This window comes from Nerophis lumbriciformis, linkage group LG03 (genome assembly GCF_033978685.3).
Source record: "Nerophis lumbriciformis linkage group LG03, RoL_Nlum_v2.1, whole genome shotgun sequence".
Lineage (NCBI taxonomy): Eukaryota > Metazoa > Chordata > Actinopteri > Syngnathiformes > Syngnathidae > Nerophis > Nerophis lumbriciformis.
Window position 1 is genome coordinate 31,170,217 of NC_084550.2, and position 18,817 is coordinate 31,189,033.

At 42.0% G+C, this 18,817-nt stretch overlaps 1 protein-coding gene across 1 annotated transcript; it reads left to right on the forward strand.

The window, feature by feature from the left end:
- Positions 1–11,424: 11,424 nt before the first annotated feature.
- Positions 11,425–12,006, forward strand: ngfb (nerve growth factor b (beta polypeptide)). Its single transcript, XM_061928832.1, has one exon. The coding sequence runs from the start codon at positions 11,425–11,427 to the stop codon at positions 12,004–12,006; it is 582 nt and encodes a 193-aa protein (XP_061784816.1).
- Positions 12,007–18,817: the final 6,811 nt, after the last annotated feature.

Consider the following 18,817-nt stretch of genomic DNA (forward strand, 5'->3'; position numbering starts at 1 on the left):
ATGTATTGAAACGGATGGTTGTAGTGTGGAGGCAGGTAGCGAAAACCAAATTGAAGAAGAAACTGAAGCTATTGAGCCATATCGGTTTGAACCGTATGCAAGCGAAACCGACGAAAACGACACGACAGCCAGCGACACGGGAGAAAGCGAGGACGAATTTGGCGATCGCCTTCTAACCAACGATTGGTATGTGTTTGTTTGGCATTAAAGGAAACTAACAACTATGAACTAGGTTTACAGCATATGAAATACATTTGGCAACAACATGCACTTTGAGAGTGCAGACAGCCCAATTCAGGCGCGCTAAGAACATATATTTTTCCACGATTTCAGCATTCAGGTTAACCATACCTAAATAAACACAAAATACTGCATAACACAAGACTACCCGAATGTACTCAAATGATTGAAAAAAATAAATCTTTTTAAGCTAAATTATTGGTAAACACAGTTTATGTATAATAAATATAATTACGTAAAACCGCGAGTAATGAATAAAGTTTTCATCAATTAATATATTCTGTAGACATACCCTCATCCGCTCTCTTTTCCTGAAAGCTGATCTGTCCAGTTTTGGAGTTGATGTCAGCATCTGCTTTGAGTGTCGCAGGATATCCACACATTCTTGCCATCTCTGTCGTAGCATAGCTTTCGTCGGTAAAGTGTGCGGAACAAACGACTGACCATTTCGTCGGCTTTCCCCACACCCTCGTATTTTGAACAAATTTCGTCCAATTTCTTGCGACTTTCGCATCTTTGGGCCACTGGTGCAACTTGAATCTGTCCCTGTTCGTGTTGTTACACCCTCCGACAACACACCGACGAAAGTGAGAAAATGGCGGATTGCTTCCCGATGTGACGCCACGTTGTGACGTCATCGCTCCGAGAGCGAATAATAGAAAGGCGTTTAATTCGCCAAAATTCACCCATTTAGAGTTCGGAAATCGGTTAAAAAAATATATGGTCTTTTTTCTGCAACATCAAGGTATATATTGACGCTTACATAGGTCTGGTGATAATGTTCCCCTTTAAGTGTTTTTACTGAGGTAGCATCTCTAACTGTTACTGCTAGAACATTCCATAGTACTGGAGCCCCAATAGAAAACGCTCTATAGCCCGCAGACTTTTTTTGGGCTCTGGGAATCACTAATAAGCCGGAGTTCTTTGAAGGCAGATTTCTTGCCGGGACATATGGTACAATACAATCAGCAAGATAGGACGGAGCTAGACCGTGTAGTATTTTATACGTAAGTAGTAAAACCTTAAAGTCACATCTTTAGTGCACAGGAAGCCAGTGCAGGTGAGCCAGTATAGGTATATATATATATATATATATATATATATATATATATATATATATATATATATATATATATATATATATATATATATATATATAAATATATATATATATATATATATATATATATATATATATATATATATATATATATGTATATAAAGGTATATACAGTATAGGTATATATATATATATATATATATATATATATATATATATATGTATATAAAGGTATATACAGTATAGGTATATATATATATATATATATATATATATATATATATATATATATATATATGTATATATATATATATATGTATATATATATATATATATATATATATATATATATATATATATATATATATATATATATATATATATATATATAGGCATATATGTATATAAAGGTATATACAGTATAGGCGTAGTATGATCAAACTTTCTTGTTCTTGTCAAAAGTCTAGCAGCCACATATTGTACCAACTGTAATATTTTAATGCTAGACATAGGGAGACATGAAAATAATACGTTACAGTAATCGAGACGAGACGTAACGAGCGCATGAATAATGATCTCAGCATCGCTAGTGGACAAAATGGAACAAATTTTAGCGATATTACGGAGATGAAAGAAGGCCGTTTTAGTAACACTCTTAATGTGTGACTCAAACGAGAGAGTTGTTTTAGTAACACTCTTAATGTGTGACTCAAAGGAGAGAGTTGTTTTAGTAACACTCTTAATGTGTGACTCAAACGAGAGAGTTGTTTTAGTAACACTCTTAATGTGTGACTCAAAGGAGAGAGTTGTTTTAGTAACACTCTTAATGTGTGACTCAAACGAGAGAGTTGTTTTAGTAACACTCTTAATGTGTGACTCAAAGGAGAGAGTTGTTTTAGTAACACTCTTAATGTGTGACTCAAACGAGAGAGTTGGGTGAAAGATAATATAAAATATAATATATAATACCCAGATTCTTTACTGAGTCGCTTTGTGTAATTGTTTGGTTGTCAAATATTAAGGTGGTATTATTAAATAAATGTCGGTGTTTAGCAGGACCGATAATCAGCATTTCCGTTTTCTTGGCGTTGAGTTGCAAGAAGTTAGCGGACATCCATTGTTTAATGTCATTAAGACACGCCTCCAGCTGACTACAATCCGGCGTGTTGGTCAGCTTTAGGGGCATGTAGAGTTGGCTGTCATCAGCATAACAGTGAAAGCTAACATGTATGATGTCACCTAGCGGCAGCATGTACATACTAAAGAGTGCAGGGCCAAGAACCGAACCCTGGGGAATTCCACACGTTACCTTAACATAGTCCGAGGTCACATTGTTAGTAAGATACGAGTTAAACCACGACAAGGCTAAATCTGACATACCATCCATCCATCCATCTTCTTCCGCTTATCCGAGGTCGGGTCGCGGGGGCAGCAGCTTAAGCAGGGAAGCCCAGACTTCCCTCTCCCCAGCCACTTCGTCCAGCTCCTCCCGGGGGATCCCGAGGCGTTCCCAGGCCAGCCGGGAGACATAGTCTTCCCAGCGTGTCCTGGGTCTTCCCCGTGGCCTCCTACCGGTCGGACGTGCCCGAAACACCTTCCTAGGGAGGCGTTCGGGTGGCATCCTGACCAGATGCCCGAACCACCTCATCTGGCTCCTCTCGATGTGGAGGAGCAGCGGCTTTACTTTGAGCTCCCCCCGAATGACAGAGCTTCTCACCCTATCTCTAAGGGAGAGCCCCGCCACTCGGCGGAGGAAACTCATTTCGGCCGCTTGTACCCGAGATCTTGTCCTTTCGGTCATGACCCAAAGCTCATGACCATAGGTGAGGATGGGAACGTAGATCGACCGGTAAATCGAGAGCTTTGCCTTCCGGCTCAGCTCCTTCTTCACCACAACGGATCGATACAGCGTCCGCATTACTGAAGACGCCGCACCGATCCGCCTGTCGATCTCACGATCCACTCTTCCCCCACTCGTGAACAAGACTCCGAGGTACTTGAACTCCTCCACTTGGGGCAAGATCTCCTCCCCAACCCGGAGATGGCACTCCACCCTTTTCCGGGCGAGAACCATGGACTCGGACTTGGAGGTGCTGATTCTCATCCCAGTCGCTTCACACTCAGCTGCGAACCGATCCAGTGAGAGCTGAAGATCCTGGCCAGATGAAGCCATCAGGACCACATCATCTGCAAAAAGCAGAGACCTAATCCTGCAGCCACCAAACCAGATCCCTTAACGCCTTGACTGCGCCTAGAAATTCTGTCCATAAAAGTTATGAACAGAATCGGTGACAAAGGGCAGCCTTGGCGGAGTCCAACCCTCACCGGAAACGTGTCCGACTTACTACCGGCAATGCGGACCAAGCTCTGGCACTGATCATACAGGGAGCGGACTGCCACAATCAAACAGTCCGATACCCCGTACTCTCTGAGCACTCCCCACAGGACTTCCCGAGGGACACGGTCGAATGCCTTCTCCAAGTCCACAAAACACATGTAGACTGGTTGGGCAAACTCCCATGCACCCTCAAGGACCCTGCCGAGAGTATAGAGCTGGTCCACAGTTCCACGACCAGGACGAAAACCACACTGTTCCTCCTGAATCCGAGGTTCGACTATCCGGCGTAGCCTCCTCTCCAGTACACCTGAATAGACCTTACCGGGAAGGCTGAGGAGTGTGATCCCACGATAGTTAGAACACACCCTCCGGTTCCCCTTCTTAAAGAGAGGAACCACCACCCCAGTCTGCCAATCCAGAGGTACCACCCCCGATGTCCACGCGATGCTGCAGAGTCTTGTCAACCAAGACAGCCCCACAGCATCCAGAGCCTTAAGGAACTCCGGGCGGATCTCATCTACCCCCGGGGCCTTGCCACCGAGGAGCTTTTTAACTACCTCAGCAACCTCAGCCCCAGAAATAGGAGAGCCCACCACAGACTCCCCAGGCACTGCTTCCTCATAGGAAGACGTGTTGGTGGGATTGAGGAGGTCTTCGAAGTATTCCCTCCACCGATCCACAACATCCGCAGTCGAGGTCAGCAGAACACCATCCTCACCATACACGGTGTTGATAGTGCACTGCTTCCCCTTCCTGAGGCGGCGGATGGTGGACCAGAATTGCTTCGAAGCCATCCGGAAGTCGTTTTCCATGGCCTCACCGAACTCCTCCCATGTCCGAGTTTTTGCCTCTGCGACCGCTGAAGCCGCACACCGCTTGGCCTGTCGGTACTTGTCCGCTGCCTCAGGAGTCCTATGAGCCAAAAGAACCCGATAGGACTCCTTCTTCAGCTTGACGGCATCCCTCACCGCCGGTGTCCACCAACGGGTTCTAGGATTACCGCCACGACAAGCACCAACTACCTTGCGGCCACAGCTCCAATCAGCCGCCTCGACAATAGAGGCGCGGAACATGGTCCATTCGGACTCAATGTCCAGCACCTCCCTCGTAACATGTTCAAAGTTCTTCCGGAGGTGGGAATTGAAACTCTCTCTGACAGGAGACTCTGCCAGACGTTCCCAGCAAACCCTCACAATGCGTTTGGGCCTGCCAGGTCTGTCCGGCATCCTCCCCCACCATCGCAGCCAACTCACCACCAGGTGGTGATCGGTAGAAAGCTCCGCCCCTCTCTTCACCCGAGTGTCCAAAACATGAGGCCGCAAATCCGATGACACAACTACAAAGTCGATCATGGAACTGCGGCCTAGGGTGTCCTGGTGCCAAGTGCACATATGGACACCCTTATGTTTGAACATGGTGTTCGTTATGGACAATCTGACATACCAATACGTGTTTTGATACGCTCTAATAAAATATTATGATGGACGCTATGGAAAGCAGCGCTAAGATGAAGAAGCAGCAACATAGATGACATCCATCGTTAGCAGTAGATCATTAGTCATTTTTGCGAGGGCTGTCTCCGTAGAGTGATTTGCCCTGAAACCGGATTGAAAAGGTTCACAGAGATTGTTAGACACTAAGTGTTCATTTAGCTGCTGTGCGACAATTTTTTACAGGATTTTGGAAATAAAGGGAATGTTATTAATACATTCACCACCACCTCCATGGTCGGTAGTTTACCATGAGGTCAGGATCAAGGTTAGGTCTTTTGAGCAGAGGATGAATAACCGCTTTCTTGAATGCTAGGGGAACAGTGCCAGAGGAAAGTGATAAGTTTATAATATTTAGCACTGATGGACCTAATAATACAAAAAGCTGATTGATTGATTGATTGAAACTTTTATTAGTAGATTGCACAGTGAAGTACATATTCCGTACAATTGACCACTAAATGTAACACCCCAATACGGTTTTCAACTTAAATTGATTCATGATACAGATATATGCTATCATCATAATACAGTCATCACACAAGATAATCATCAGAGTATATACATTGAATTATTCACATTATTTACAATCCGGGGTGTGGGATATGGAGGGGGGGGGGGTTAGGTTTGGTTGATAAACACTTCAGTCATCAACAATTGCATCATCAGAGAAATGGACATTGGAACAGTGTAGGACTAACTTGGTAGGATATGTACAGCAAGTAGTGGACACAGAGAGAGAGAGATCAGAAAGCATAAGAAAAAGTATCTACATTTGATTATTTACATTTGATTATTTACAATCCGGGGAGGTGGGATGTGGAAGGGAGGGTGTTAGTTTAGGGTTGTAGTTGCCTGGAGGTGTTCTTTTAGTGCGGTTTTGAAGGAGGATAGAGATGCCCTTTCTTTTACACCTGTTGGGAGTGCATTCCACATTGATGTGGCATAGAAAGAGAATGAGTTAATGGTCTACATACAACACACAAACAATGTGGTCTACATACAACACACAAACAATGTGCTCTACATACAACACACAAACAATGTGGTCTACATACAACACACAAACAATGTGGTCTACATACAACACACAAACAATGTGGTCTACATACAACACACAAACAATGTGGTCTACATACAACACACAAAGACAAAGATATGTTTCAAAGGGCCAATTTATTTCAGGCCAGAAGAAATTGACACAACTATTTGAAATAGCTGCAACATAACATACATAAGTAACAAACAGCATAATAACAGCATAGCTGTAAAGCTGGCTTCACCTAAGGAAGGCACACGTGACATACACAGAGCCTAACCAGGCAGATTTGAATTGTTGTTTTGGGCAGGAGACGGGATCTTTGATCCAAGACACAACTTACATTTAACTGAAATGTTCTTCTCTTTGTGCTCGACAAAAGAAAAGAAGTGAGAATATCTCATAGTTGCCAACCCTCCCGAATTTCAGTGCCTCTCCCCGGGACAACCATTCTCCCGAATTTCTCTCGATTTACAGCCGGACTTAAGGCACGTCCCGTCCAGGTCCGTGCGGACCTGAGTGAGGACAGCCTGTCGTCACGTCCGCTTGGCCAACCAAAAAGTAACCACAGAACACTAAACCGTATAGTCGTATAGTGTTCTGTGGTTACTTTTTGGTTGGCCAACGGTTTACGTTGTATAGCGCACCCCTCCCCTCCCCACACCCACACCCACACCCAGACACACACAGAGCGTGCCTCCGCTTGTGACACAAGAGATTGAGAAGAACGACACTGCAGCGCTGCAATAAAACACACTCAGATCTTCTGTTTCTAGCCGATACTACATAAAAAATAACGTAAAATAACGCAGTAACGCATCATGTAGTAACAGTAACTGAGTTACTGAATATAAAAAATAACGCGTTAGATTACTAGTTACCGCCCAAACTAACAGCGTTACAGTAAGAAAAAAGTCATTTCTGCGCAAATGTCACAAATTATCCTGCTTACATTATGCCAAACAGCACAGAGACACGCCTCAAAACTTTTGGAACAAAGTAATTTGGAGTGATGGCTTTTTTCTGGTGACTCGACCATGCAGCCCATTTCTCTTCAAGTGCCTCCTTATTGTGCATCTTGAAACAGCCACACCACAATTTTTCAGAGTCCTGTATTTCAGCCGAAGTTATTTGTGGATTTTTCTTTGCATCTTGAACAATTTTCCTGGCAGTTGTGGCTGAAATCTTTGCTGGTCTACCTGAATCCCTCTTTTTCCACTTCTTAATCAGCATTTGAACACTGCTGATTGGCATTCTCAATTCCTTGGATACCTTTTTATACCTCTTTCCTGTTTTATGCAGTTCAATTACATTTTCTGGCAGATCCTTTGACAATTCTTTTGCCTTCCCCATGACTCAGAATCCAGAAACATGTGTGCAGCACTGGATGAAAGATGCAATGGTCTGTCAGAAGCCCAGAAACTCACTGACCTTTTATACACACACATTCATTACAAACAAACAATGCACAGGTGAGGATTGGAACCTTGATTAGTCATTCAAACCTGTTTGTGTCAACTTTTGTGCATGTTATCAGATCAAAGTCGCTGTGGTATATCAACTTTTGATCAGGGTCATTTGGGTACTTTCTTTTGTCATTTTGATTTAAAAAAGAGTAAACACAGTTGTTTGCCAATAAATAGCTTCACACAACCATTAAGCATGAGTGGAAGAAAGGTTTTTGTCTTATCATTCATATTCTCTGAAGAATGGCCAAGAAATCATCAATTCTCCCAGGGTATGTAAACTTATGAACACGACTGTATATACTCTTTCATTCTAGACATCTAGAGTGTTCGATTATCACATTACTCTAAATGTATAGACTATAAAGTTCACAAACATAAAGAGAGATCCTAGTGGGCCAGGCCAATCTTTCTTTTTCTCTAAACTAAAACTGGGGAAATGCGTAGAGTGTTCTGGGCTTCAGTTGATCTCCTGAAGACATGATTTTATTTCACAATTCCTTGAGAGAGAAAAAATGCCTGGTTAGGCTTTGTGTATGTCACGTGTGCCTTCCTTGGGTGAAGCCAGGTTTACAGCTATATTGTTATTATGCTGTTTGTTACTTATGTATGTTATGCTGCAGCTATTTAAAATACTTTTGTCGATTTGTTCTGGCCTGAAATAAATTGGCCCTTTGAAACATATCTTTGTCTTTGTGTGTTGTATGTACAGCACATTGTTTGTGTGTTGTATGTATACCACATTGCTTAGCAGAGTTGAGTGATGCAAATATATGTCAAGTTGATCAACACATTGTATTATTCTCCAGGGCAATAACAGTACTGAAATGAACGCTAAAAGGGCATTAATGGAGCTTTAAAAAAAAGAAGAAAAAAAGAAGTAACTAAATAGTTACTTTTCACAGTAACGCATTACTTTTTGTTGTAAGTAACTGAGTTAGTAACTGAGTTACTTTTGAAATAGAGTAACTAGTAACTGTAACTAGTTACTGGTTTTCAGTAATTAACCCAACACTGTGCATCACACATGCATGCATACAACAAGATACATCACACATGCATGCATACAACATGATACATCACGCATGCATGCATACAACATAATACATCACACATGCATGCATACAACATGATACATCACACATGCATGCATACAACATGATACATCACACATGCATGCGTACAACATGATGCATCACACATGCATGCGTACGACATGATACATCACACATGCATGCATACAACATGATACATCACACATGCATGCATACAACATGATACATCACACGTGCATGTATACAACATGATACATCACACGTGCATGCATACAACATGATACATCACACATGCATGCATACAACATGATACATCACACATGCATGCATACAACATGATACATCACACATGCATGCATACAACATGATACGTCACACATACATGCATACAACATGATACATCACACATGCATGCATACAACATGATACATCACACATGCATGCATACAACATGATGCATCACACATGCATGCATACAACATGATGCATCACACATGCATGCATACAACATGATACATCACACATGCATGCATACAACATGATGCATCACACATGCATGCATACAACATGATGCATCACACATGCATGCATACAACATGATGCATCACACATGCATGCATACAACATGATACATCACACATGCATGCATACAACATAATACATCACACATGCATGCATACAACATGATACATCACACATGCATGCATAAAACATGATGCATCACACATGTATGCATACAACATGATACATCACACATGCATGCATACAACATAATACATCACACATGCATGCATACAACATGATACATCACACATGCATGCATACAACATGATACATCACACATGTATGCATAGAACATGATACATCACACATGCATGCATACAACATGATACATCACACATGCATGCATACAACATGATACATCACACATGCATGCATACAACATGATACATCACACATGCATGCATACAACATGATACATCACACATGCATGCATACAACATGATACATCACACATGCATGCATACAACATGATACTGAAAGTCAACACTACTGTCAGCACAACAGTGTTATCAGGTCGCTGAAAGTCTGCTGGTCTCTCAGCTGAAAGTCAACACTGCTGTCAGCACAACAGTGATATCAGGTCACTGAAAGTCTGCTGGTCTCTCAGCTGAAAGTCAACACTTATGTCAGCACAACAGTGTTCTCAGGTCTAAGAAAGTCTGCTGGTGTCTCAGATGCAGGTCAACACTACTGTCAGCACAACAGTGTTGCCAGGTTACTGAATGTCTGCTGGTGTCTCAGCTGAAAGTCAACACTTATGTCAGCACAACAGTGTTCTCAGGTCACCGAAGGTCTGCTGGTCTCTCAGCTGAAAGCCAACACTACTGTCAGCACAACAGTGTTCTCAGGTCTAGGAAAGTCTGCTGGTGTCTCAGCTGAAAGTCAACACTACTGTCAGCACAACAGTGTCCTCAGGTCACTGAAAGTTTGCTGGTGTCTCAGCTGAAAGTCAACACTACTGTCAGCACAACAGTGTTGGCAGGTCACTGAAAGTCTGCTGGTGTCTCAGCTGAAAGTCAACACTACTGTCAGCACAATAGTGTTGGCAGGTCACTGAAAGTCTGCTGGTGTCTCAGCTGAAAGTCAACACTACTGTCAGCACAACATTGTTCTCAGGTCACTGAAAGTCTGCTGGTGTCTCAGTTGCAGGTCACAGGAGTCTGGACTGGCAGGAGGCCACATGGCAGGAGGTCCTAAGGCAGCTCTTCACAACCTCTAGGTGCCTCAGACCAGGTGGTCCAGTTCTCCAGGAGACTCTCAGAAGGTAAAGACGTCCGACATTAAGATGCCCAAACTAATATTGAATATGAGCGTACATTCTAGTCTTTCTTCACATTGCACGTAGAAAACAAAGTCATTGTGTAATAAGATGGTTCATAGTCTGAGGACCGTGTGGCCCTCAATGAAAACCGTGTGAGTCTAAGTATTACTTTGAGACTTCACAAGGTGTAATTAGGAGTCACGTGACCAGTGCCAACTGTAGTAGTACAGTAAAGCCCCGCCCCCTAAGCGTACGCAGCCCGCCAACAGTGCCATCACAGGTACCAACATGTCTACTCTCACTGTTTGCTAAGAAGGATGACAAGAAGATTATTAAGACTAAAACTCCAAATAAACCTTGGCTGAGGTCCACAGGAGTAAGAACTGGTTTGACACTGGACTATTCCAAGTTCTGACACTCACTCACTCACTCACTCACTCACTCACTCACTCACTCACTCACTCACTCACTCACTCACTCACTCACATTCTGTCATCTTCAGTTCTACTGAAGTCTGGTCTTAGTGTGTGAACAAATTAGGTCTGGTCTTAGTGTGTGAATGCATTAAGTCTGGTCTTAGTGCGTGAACACATTAAGTGTTTCTACTGCCACAAATAAAATAGCTTGGAGGTGGGTAAGCACAACCAGAATGATTCCGTACATCAGGCGCACCGGGTTATGAGGCGCATTGGGAGAAAATGAAAGGATTTGAAGTTTGCCTTACAGCCTGAAAAATAGGGTCTGTTAGTGACTTGGTTCTGCTGCCACAAAAAGATGTAGATGGTCTTCCATGTTTACAAAAACCTGGACTTTCAGGCCAGTCAGTCGGTGCAGGTAAATGGTTGAACAGGTGATCAGAAGGTCCGGGTGGTTGAGACTGAAGTTGTGCTGTCCCCACAGGCGGTGTGCCCATGAGGTCATCTATGCTGGTCCTGTTGCTTTTCTTCAGTGCCCAGGCCGCGGCCGCCGTCAAGGAGGACTCGGGCGGCGTCCCCACCGCACACCAGGAGGCTCCGGGCGACTCCGTCCCAAGAGTGGACCCTAAGATCTTCAACAAGCGGCGCAGGCTCTCCCCCAGGGTGCTCTTCAGCGTCCAGCCCCCCGACGCCGAACCCGCGGGGCGTAGAAGCCGAAGGCGAGCGGGCCAGCCTCAGGGCCGAGGCGTGTACTCTGTGTGCGAGAGCGTCAGCATGTGGGTGGGCAACAAGACCAAAGCCACGGACATCTCGGGGAATGAGGTGACGGTTCTGCCGGATGTCAACATCAACAATGTCAACAAGAAGCAGTACTTCTTCGAGACCACGTGTCACAGCTCGCAGGCAAGGGACTCAGGGTGCCTGGGCATCGACGGCCGCCACTGGAACTCTCACTGCACCAACTCGCACACCTTCGTCCGCGCCTTGACCTCCTTCAAGAAGCTGGTGGCCTGGAGGCTCATCCGCATCAACGTGGCCTGCGTGTGCGTGCTCAGCCGCAAGTCATGGCGTCAGTGACACGACAAGCTGTGGACCACTTCAGGGTAAATTATTAGTGCTATGTCCAGCTGTGGGTTCTGCAGGTCCTGGGTCAGACCCAACACGGACTCCACTTGGACGTGTTGAGAAGATGCACATGTTCCTATGGTATGTTGATGACAGCGGTGCACCTTCTCTGCTGGACGAACACCAATCATGAGCATAAATTGATAAAAGTTGATTTGATTTTTAATTGACTTTCCCTAAATACAAAAGGTATTGGTCGTATTGTCTTCATGTCATGTTAGACTCCAGTCTTGCTCTTGTTATGTTAGAGCTTTAATCCAACCAGACTTCAGCTAACTACAAACCCTGTTTCCATATGAGTTGGGAAATTGTGTTAGATGTAAATATAAACGGAATACAATGATTTGCAAATCCTTTTCAACCCATATTCAATTGAATGCACTACAAAGACAACATATTTGATGTTCAAACTCAAAAACATTTTTTTTTTTTGCAAATAATCATTAACTTTAGAATTTGATGCCAGCAACACGTGACAAAGAAGTTGGGAAAGGTGGCAATAAATACTGATAAAGTTGAGGAATGCTCATCAAACACTTATTTGGAACATCCCACAGGTGAACAGGCTAATTGGGAACAGGTGGGTGCCATGATTGGATATAAAAACAGCTTCCCAAAAAATGCTCAGTCTTTCACAAGAAAGGATGGGGCGAGGTACACCCCTTTGTCCACAACTGCGTGAGCAAATAGTCAAACAGTTTAAGAACAACGTTTCTCAAAGTGCAATTGCAAGAAATTTAGGGATTTCAACATCTACGGTCCATAATATCATCAAAAGGTTCAGAGAATCTGGAGAAATCACTCCACGTAAGCGGCATGGCCGGAAACCAACATTGAATGACCGTGACTTTCCATCCCTCAGACGGCACTGTATCAAAAACCGACATCAATCTCTAAAGGATATCACCACGTGGGCTCAGGAACACTTCAGAAAACCACTGTCACTAAATACAGTTGGTCGCTACATCTGTAAGTGCAAGTTAAAGCTCTACTATGCAAAGCCAAAGCCATTTATCAACAACACCCAGAAACGCCGCCGGCTTCTCTGGGCCCGAGATCATCTAAGATGGACTCATGCAAAGTGGAAAAGTGTTCTGTGGTCTGACGAGTCCACATTTCAAATTGTTTTTGGAAATATTCGACATCGTGTCATCCGGACCAAAGGGGAAGCGAACCATCCAGACTGTTATCGACGCAAAGTTGAAAAGGCAGCATGTGTGATGGTATGGGGTGTATTAGTGCCCAAGACATGGGTAACTTACACATCTGTGAAGGCACCATTAATGCTGAAAGGTACATACAGGTTTTGGAACAACATATGCTGCCATCTAAGCGCCGTCTTTTCCGTGGACGCCCCTGCTTATTTCAGCAAGACAATGCCAAGCCACATTCAGCACTTGTTACAACAGCGTGGCTTCGTAAAAAAAGAGTGTGGGTACTTTCCTGGCCCGCCTGCAGTCCAGACCTGTCTCCCATCGAAAATGTGTGGTGCATTATGAAGCGTAAAATACGACAGCGAAGACCCCGGACTGTTGAACGACTGAAGCTCTACATAAAACAAGAATGGGAAATAATTTCACTTTCAAAGCTTCAACAATTAGTTTCCTCAGTTCCCAAACGTTTATTGAGTGTTGTTAAAAGGAAAGGTGATGTAACACAGTGGTGAACATGCCCTTTCCCAACTACTTTGGCACGTGTTGCAGCCATGAAATTCTAAGTTAATTATTATTTGCAAAAAAAATAAAGTTTATGAGTTTGAACATCAAATATGTTGTCTTTGTAGCATATTCAACTGAATATGGGTTGAAAATGATTTGCAAATCATTGTATTCCGTTTATATTTACATCTAACACAATTTCCCAACTCATATGGAAGCGGGGTTTGTAGTTGCCAGTGTTGCATGAAATATGTCCCAAGTGTTCTGGATCAACAATGTGGGTCGAGTACAGTCGACTGTTGTGACGGCCAATCAGATCACAAGAGTAGGCCTTCCTCGGCTGCCATACATGAACGCCTCCTGTGATTGGATGCTCACTTGTGATCACAAGTGAGTATCCAATCACAGGTTGCAACACCAGGAAGTGCCATGTCGACTTGTAGCGAGTCACACTGCTCATTTTGACTTGATGTTCTTCAAGCCACCATTGCCCAACTACAGCAAAACATTGATTAGCTTGCAGGTTTATACTCACAAGGTCATTTCTAATCTTGTGGGACAAGGTGAGAGAGTTTGTCCACCACTTCTACTCCAATCAACCAACTATGAGCGTGCCTTACCACTTCTGACTGGTGCTGCAAATTGTGAGTTTGAATATTTGATTTCTTTCTTCAAACCCCAAAAGCAGTGAAGTTGTCAGGTTGTGTAAATGGTAAATAAAAACAGAATACAACAAATCCTTTTCAACTTATATTCAATTGAATAGACTGCAAAGACAAGATATTTCATGTTCACACTGAGAAACTTTCTTCTTTTTTGCAAATATTAGCTCATTTGGAATTTGATGCCTGCAACATGTTTCAAAAAAGCTGGCACAAGTGGCAAAAAAGAGTGACAAAGTTGAGGAATGCTCATCAAAGACTTATTTGGAACATCCCACAGGTGAACAGGCTAATTAGGAACAGGTGGGTGCCATGATTGGGTATAAAAGCAGCTTCCATGAAATGCTCAGTCATTCACAAACAAGGACGGGGTGAGGGTCACCACTTTGTCAACAAATGCCTGAGCAAATTGTTTAAGAACAACATTTCTTAACAAGGAATTTAGGGATTTCACCATCTACGCTCCGTAATATCATCAAAAGGTTCAGAGAATCTGGAGAAATCACTGCACGTAAGCCATGATATTACACACCTTGGATCCCTCAGGCATCAAAAAGCCACATCAGTGTGTAAAGGATATCACCACATGGGCTCAGGAACACTTGAGAAAACCACTGTCAGTAACTACAGTTGGTTGCTACATCTGTAAGTGCAAGTTAAAACTCTACTATGCAAAGCCAAAGCCATTTATCAACAACACCCAGAAACGCTTCGCTGGGCCCAAGCTCATCTAAGATGGACTGATGCAAAGTGGAAAAGTGTTCTGTGGTCTGACGAGTCCACATTTGTAATTGTTTTTGGAAACTGTGGACCAAAGAGGAAAAGAACCATGGGGACTGTTCCAGGGTGAAAGTGTAAAAGGCAGCATGTGTGATGGTATGGGGGTGTATTAGTGGCCAAGACATGGGTAACTTACACATCTGTGAAGGCACCATTAATGCTGAAAGGTACATACAGCTTTTGGAGCAACATATGTTGCCATCCAAGCAACATTATCATGGACGCCCCTGCTTATTTCAGCAAGGCAATGCCAAGCCAGGTGTTACATCAACGTGGCTTCATAGTAAAAGAGTGTGGGTACTAGACTGGCCTGCCTGTAGTCCAGACATTGAAAATGTGTGAAGGCTAAAATATGAGAAGGGAGACTGTTGAACAACTTAAGCTGTACATCAAGCAAGAATGGGAAAAAATTCCACTTCAAAAATGTGTCTCCTCAGTTTACTGAGTGTTGTTAAAAGGAAAGGCCATGTAACACACTGGTAAAAATGCCTTTTTTGCAATGTGTTGCTGCCATTACATTCTAACTTCATGATTATTTGCAAAAAAGAACAAAGTTTCTCAGTGTGAACATGAAATATCTTGTCTTTGCAGTCTCTTCAATTGAATATAAGTTGAAAAGGATTTGTTGTATTCTCTTTTTATTTACCATTTACACAACGTGACAACTTCACTGCTTGTGTTGTTTATATTTTCACATTAAATATGTTTTTACAATTGTTTAAATGTTGGCACATAGAGATATAAAGTTAAAGTGGTGTCATTTGTCCTCTGCATTTGACCCATCCCCTTGTTCCACCCCCTGGGAGGTGAGGGGAGCAGTGAGCAGCAGTGGTGGCCACGCTCGGGAATCATTTTTGGTGATTTAACCCCCAATTCCAAATCTTGAACATGAGGATCACACATTGGAGGGATGGTGCCACTAACTAGTGATGACTTTGTACCAATGAGTATGAGGGCTGACAACAACAACAACAACAACAACAACAATAATAATAATAATATCACAATATTACCACAGGAGTTCAAAAAGAAAAGTGGAGAGAGAGTTTACATTTCTGTGACTTTCATGGTTTACTCCATTCTTTATCAGCATTATTGTGTTGAAGTCACATGTTTATTGCCCTGATGCTCCTTGGTATGACCCACGTCATGACAGGAGAGTTGAGAGGTGCCACCACCCGACTGAGGTCTTGTCCACACCAACATGTTTGCTCTACCACTTTGTCAACAAGGACTTTCATGGACTGATCAGAAGAAAGAAAAAAATCCATTAGTCTAGTGACAAATTACACCTGAAGTCGTACTTTTAACACGCTTCAAGGGAAACTGCACTTTTTGGGGGCGATTGTGTCCATCACTCATACTCCTTATGAGAGACAAGAACACACTTGCCTATTTATTAGGATTCTAAAGAGAAAAAAAATGTTAGCAAGATGCAGCTAACATTGCAGCTAATGGAAGTCACCTATGTTGCACCCAAAGGCCTTTAAAACAACTTCTAAACCATCATCCAAGTTTCATATACACACTGTAAATATATACAGTACATAAATACACAGTACCGGTCAAAGGTTTGGACACACCTTCTCCTCATTCAATGTGGTTTCTTTATTTCCATTGTAGATTGTCACATCAAAAATATGAATAAACACATATGGAGTTATGTACTTAACAAAAAAACAATAACTGAAAACATGTTTTATATTCTAGTTTCTTCAAAATAGCCACCCTTTGCTCCGATTACTGCTTTGCACACTCTTGGTATTCTCTCCGTGAGCTTCAAGAGGTAGTCACCCGAAATGCTTTTCACTTCAGGGGTGTGCTTGAAGCTCATGGAGAGAATGCCAAGGGTGTGCAAAACAGTAATCGGAGCAAAGAGTGGCTATTTTGAAGAAACTAGAATATAAAACATGTTTTCAGTTATTTTTGTTAAGTACATAACTCCACATGTGTTCATTCATAGTTTTGATGTGACAATCTACAATGGAAATAGTCATGGAAATAAAGAAAATACATTAAATGAGGAGAAGGTGTGAGATAAGTCGTACTTCCGTCAACAAACACGCGTGTCAGCTAATCAAAGCCGACTTCGTAATAGACGACAAAGACAACTATTTTTGGACAAATGAGCATTCATGGACCTCATCTTTTTGAAGCTGAACATACTGAGGATGAGCTGCTGCCTGTGAAGAGGAGCGAGCACAAAGAGAGGCTGAAACGTTGGCGCAGATGAGGAAGAGAAAAAAATGTTCTGTCAAAAAAAAAGAGCTACTGAGCACCAAAAGGCATTCAGGTGCGGACGTAGAAGCTAGCTTAAGGCTAACATGTAGCATGCCATCTCAAGGTCATGTGTTCGTACGCTAGAAGTAGAGTTCCTCAGTGTTCTCTCTTACAAAAACAACGTTGTTCAGTTTGTTATTAGACAGGTTAGACAACGTAAAGGAAGTATTGTTGACAGTTTTTGAATGCATTTGAAAGTGATTTAGAGGCAGAACCAGCTGATTAGTACAAATTACAATACACACAAACCATAAAACCACAAATATGTTCTTGTCTCTCACAATAAGCAACATTCCAAAACAAGTGCAGTTCCTCTTTAAGGACCAAAACCCAGGTTTGCATGTGGATGAGAAACCAAAATAGCTTTTTTTTTTTAATATTTTTGTGGACACGACCTTGATCAGAGTTGACCCGACCTCACTTTCCAGTCCCGTGTCACCTTAAATCTGACATCTTGTACCACTAATATTTGAAGACACACTTCTAGGTGATCATTGGACTCTTTTCATTCTCGTTACAAACTTCTCCACACTCTCTGGTTCATGAAAGTGCAAACAAGGTGTCTAAGATGTGTCAAGGTCATTCAATGCCAAGTAGAAGACAACACTCCTCTGACTCGGCAGGTTGCAACTTGTGCTGAAGAAGCAGCAACAACAACCTGGAAGTCTTTCTAGTCCAGACCTGGTCCGAGGACAACATTATTTATTAAACACTTACATCCATGCTGGGTGTCTTTCTTCAAACTGCTTTTAGGTGGAGGAGATGACAACAAAAAAGAAATATATAATTCAGTTGACTCCAAAGTTGATCAATTAAAAAAAAGCCATGCAGCAATTTTGTATGTAAATATTGCAAAATATAAATAACGATTTATAAAAATAAATTTAAAAAAATTAAATTTAAAAAAGCCATGCAGCAACTTTGTATGTAAATGTTGCAAATTATAAATAAAGATTTAGAAAAATATATAAAAATAAAAAAATAAGCCATGCAGCAACTTTGTATGTAAATGTTGCAAATTATAAATAAAGATTTATAAAAAAAAATGAATACAAATAAAAAAATAAGCCATGCAGCAATTTTGTATGTAAATGTTGCATATCATAAATAAAGATTTAAAAAAATATATTAAACAAAATAACAATAAAAAAGCCATGCAGCAACTTTGTATGTAAATATTGTATATTATAAATAACGATTTATATAAATAAATTTAAAAAAAATTAAATTAAAAAAAGCCTTGCAGCAATTTTGTATGTAAATGTTGCAAAATATAATTAAAGATTTATAAAAATACATTTAAAATCAGAATCAGAATCAGAATCAGAATCAGAATCAGAATCAGAATCAGCTTTATTGTCATTACGCAAGGTAACGAGATTG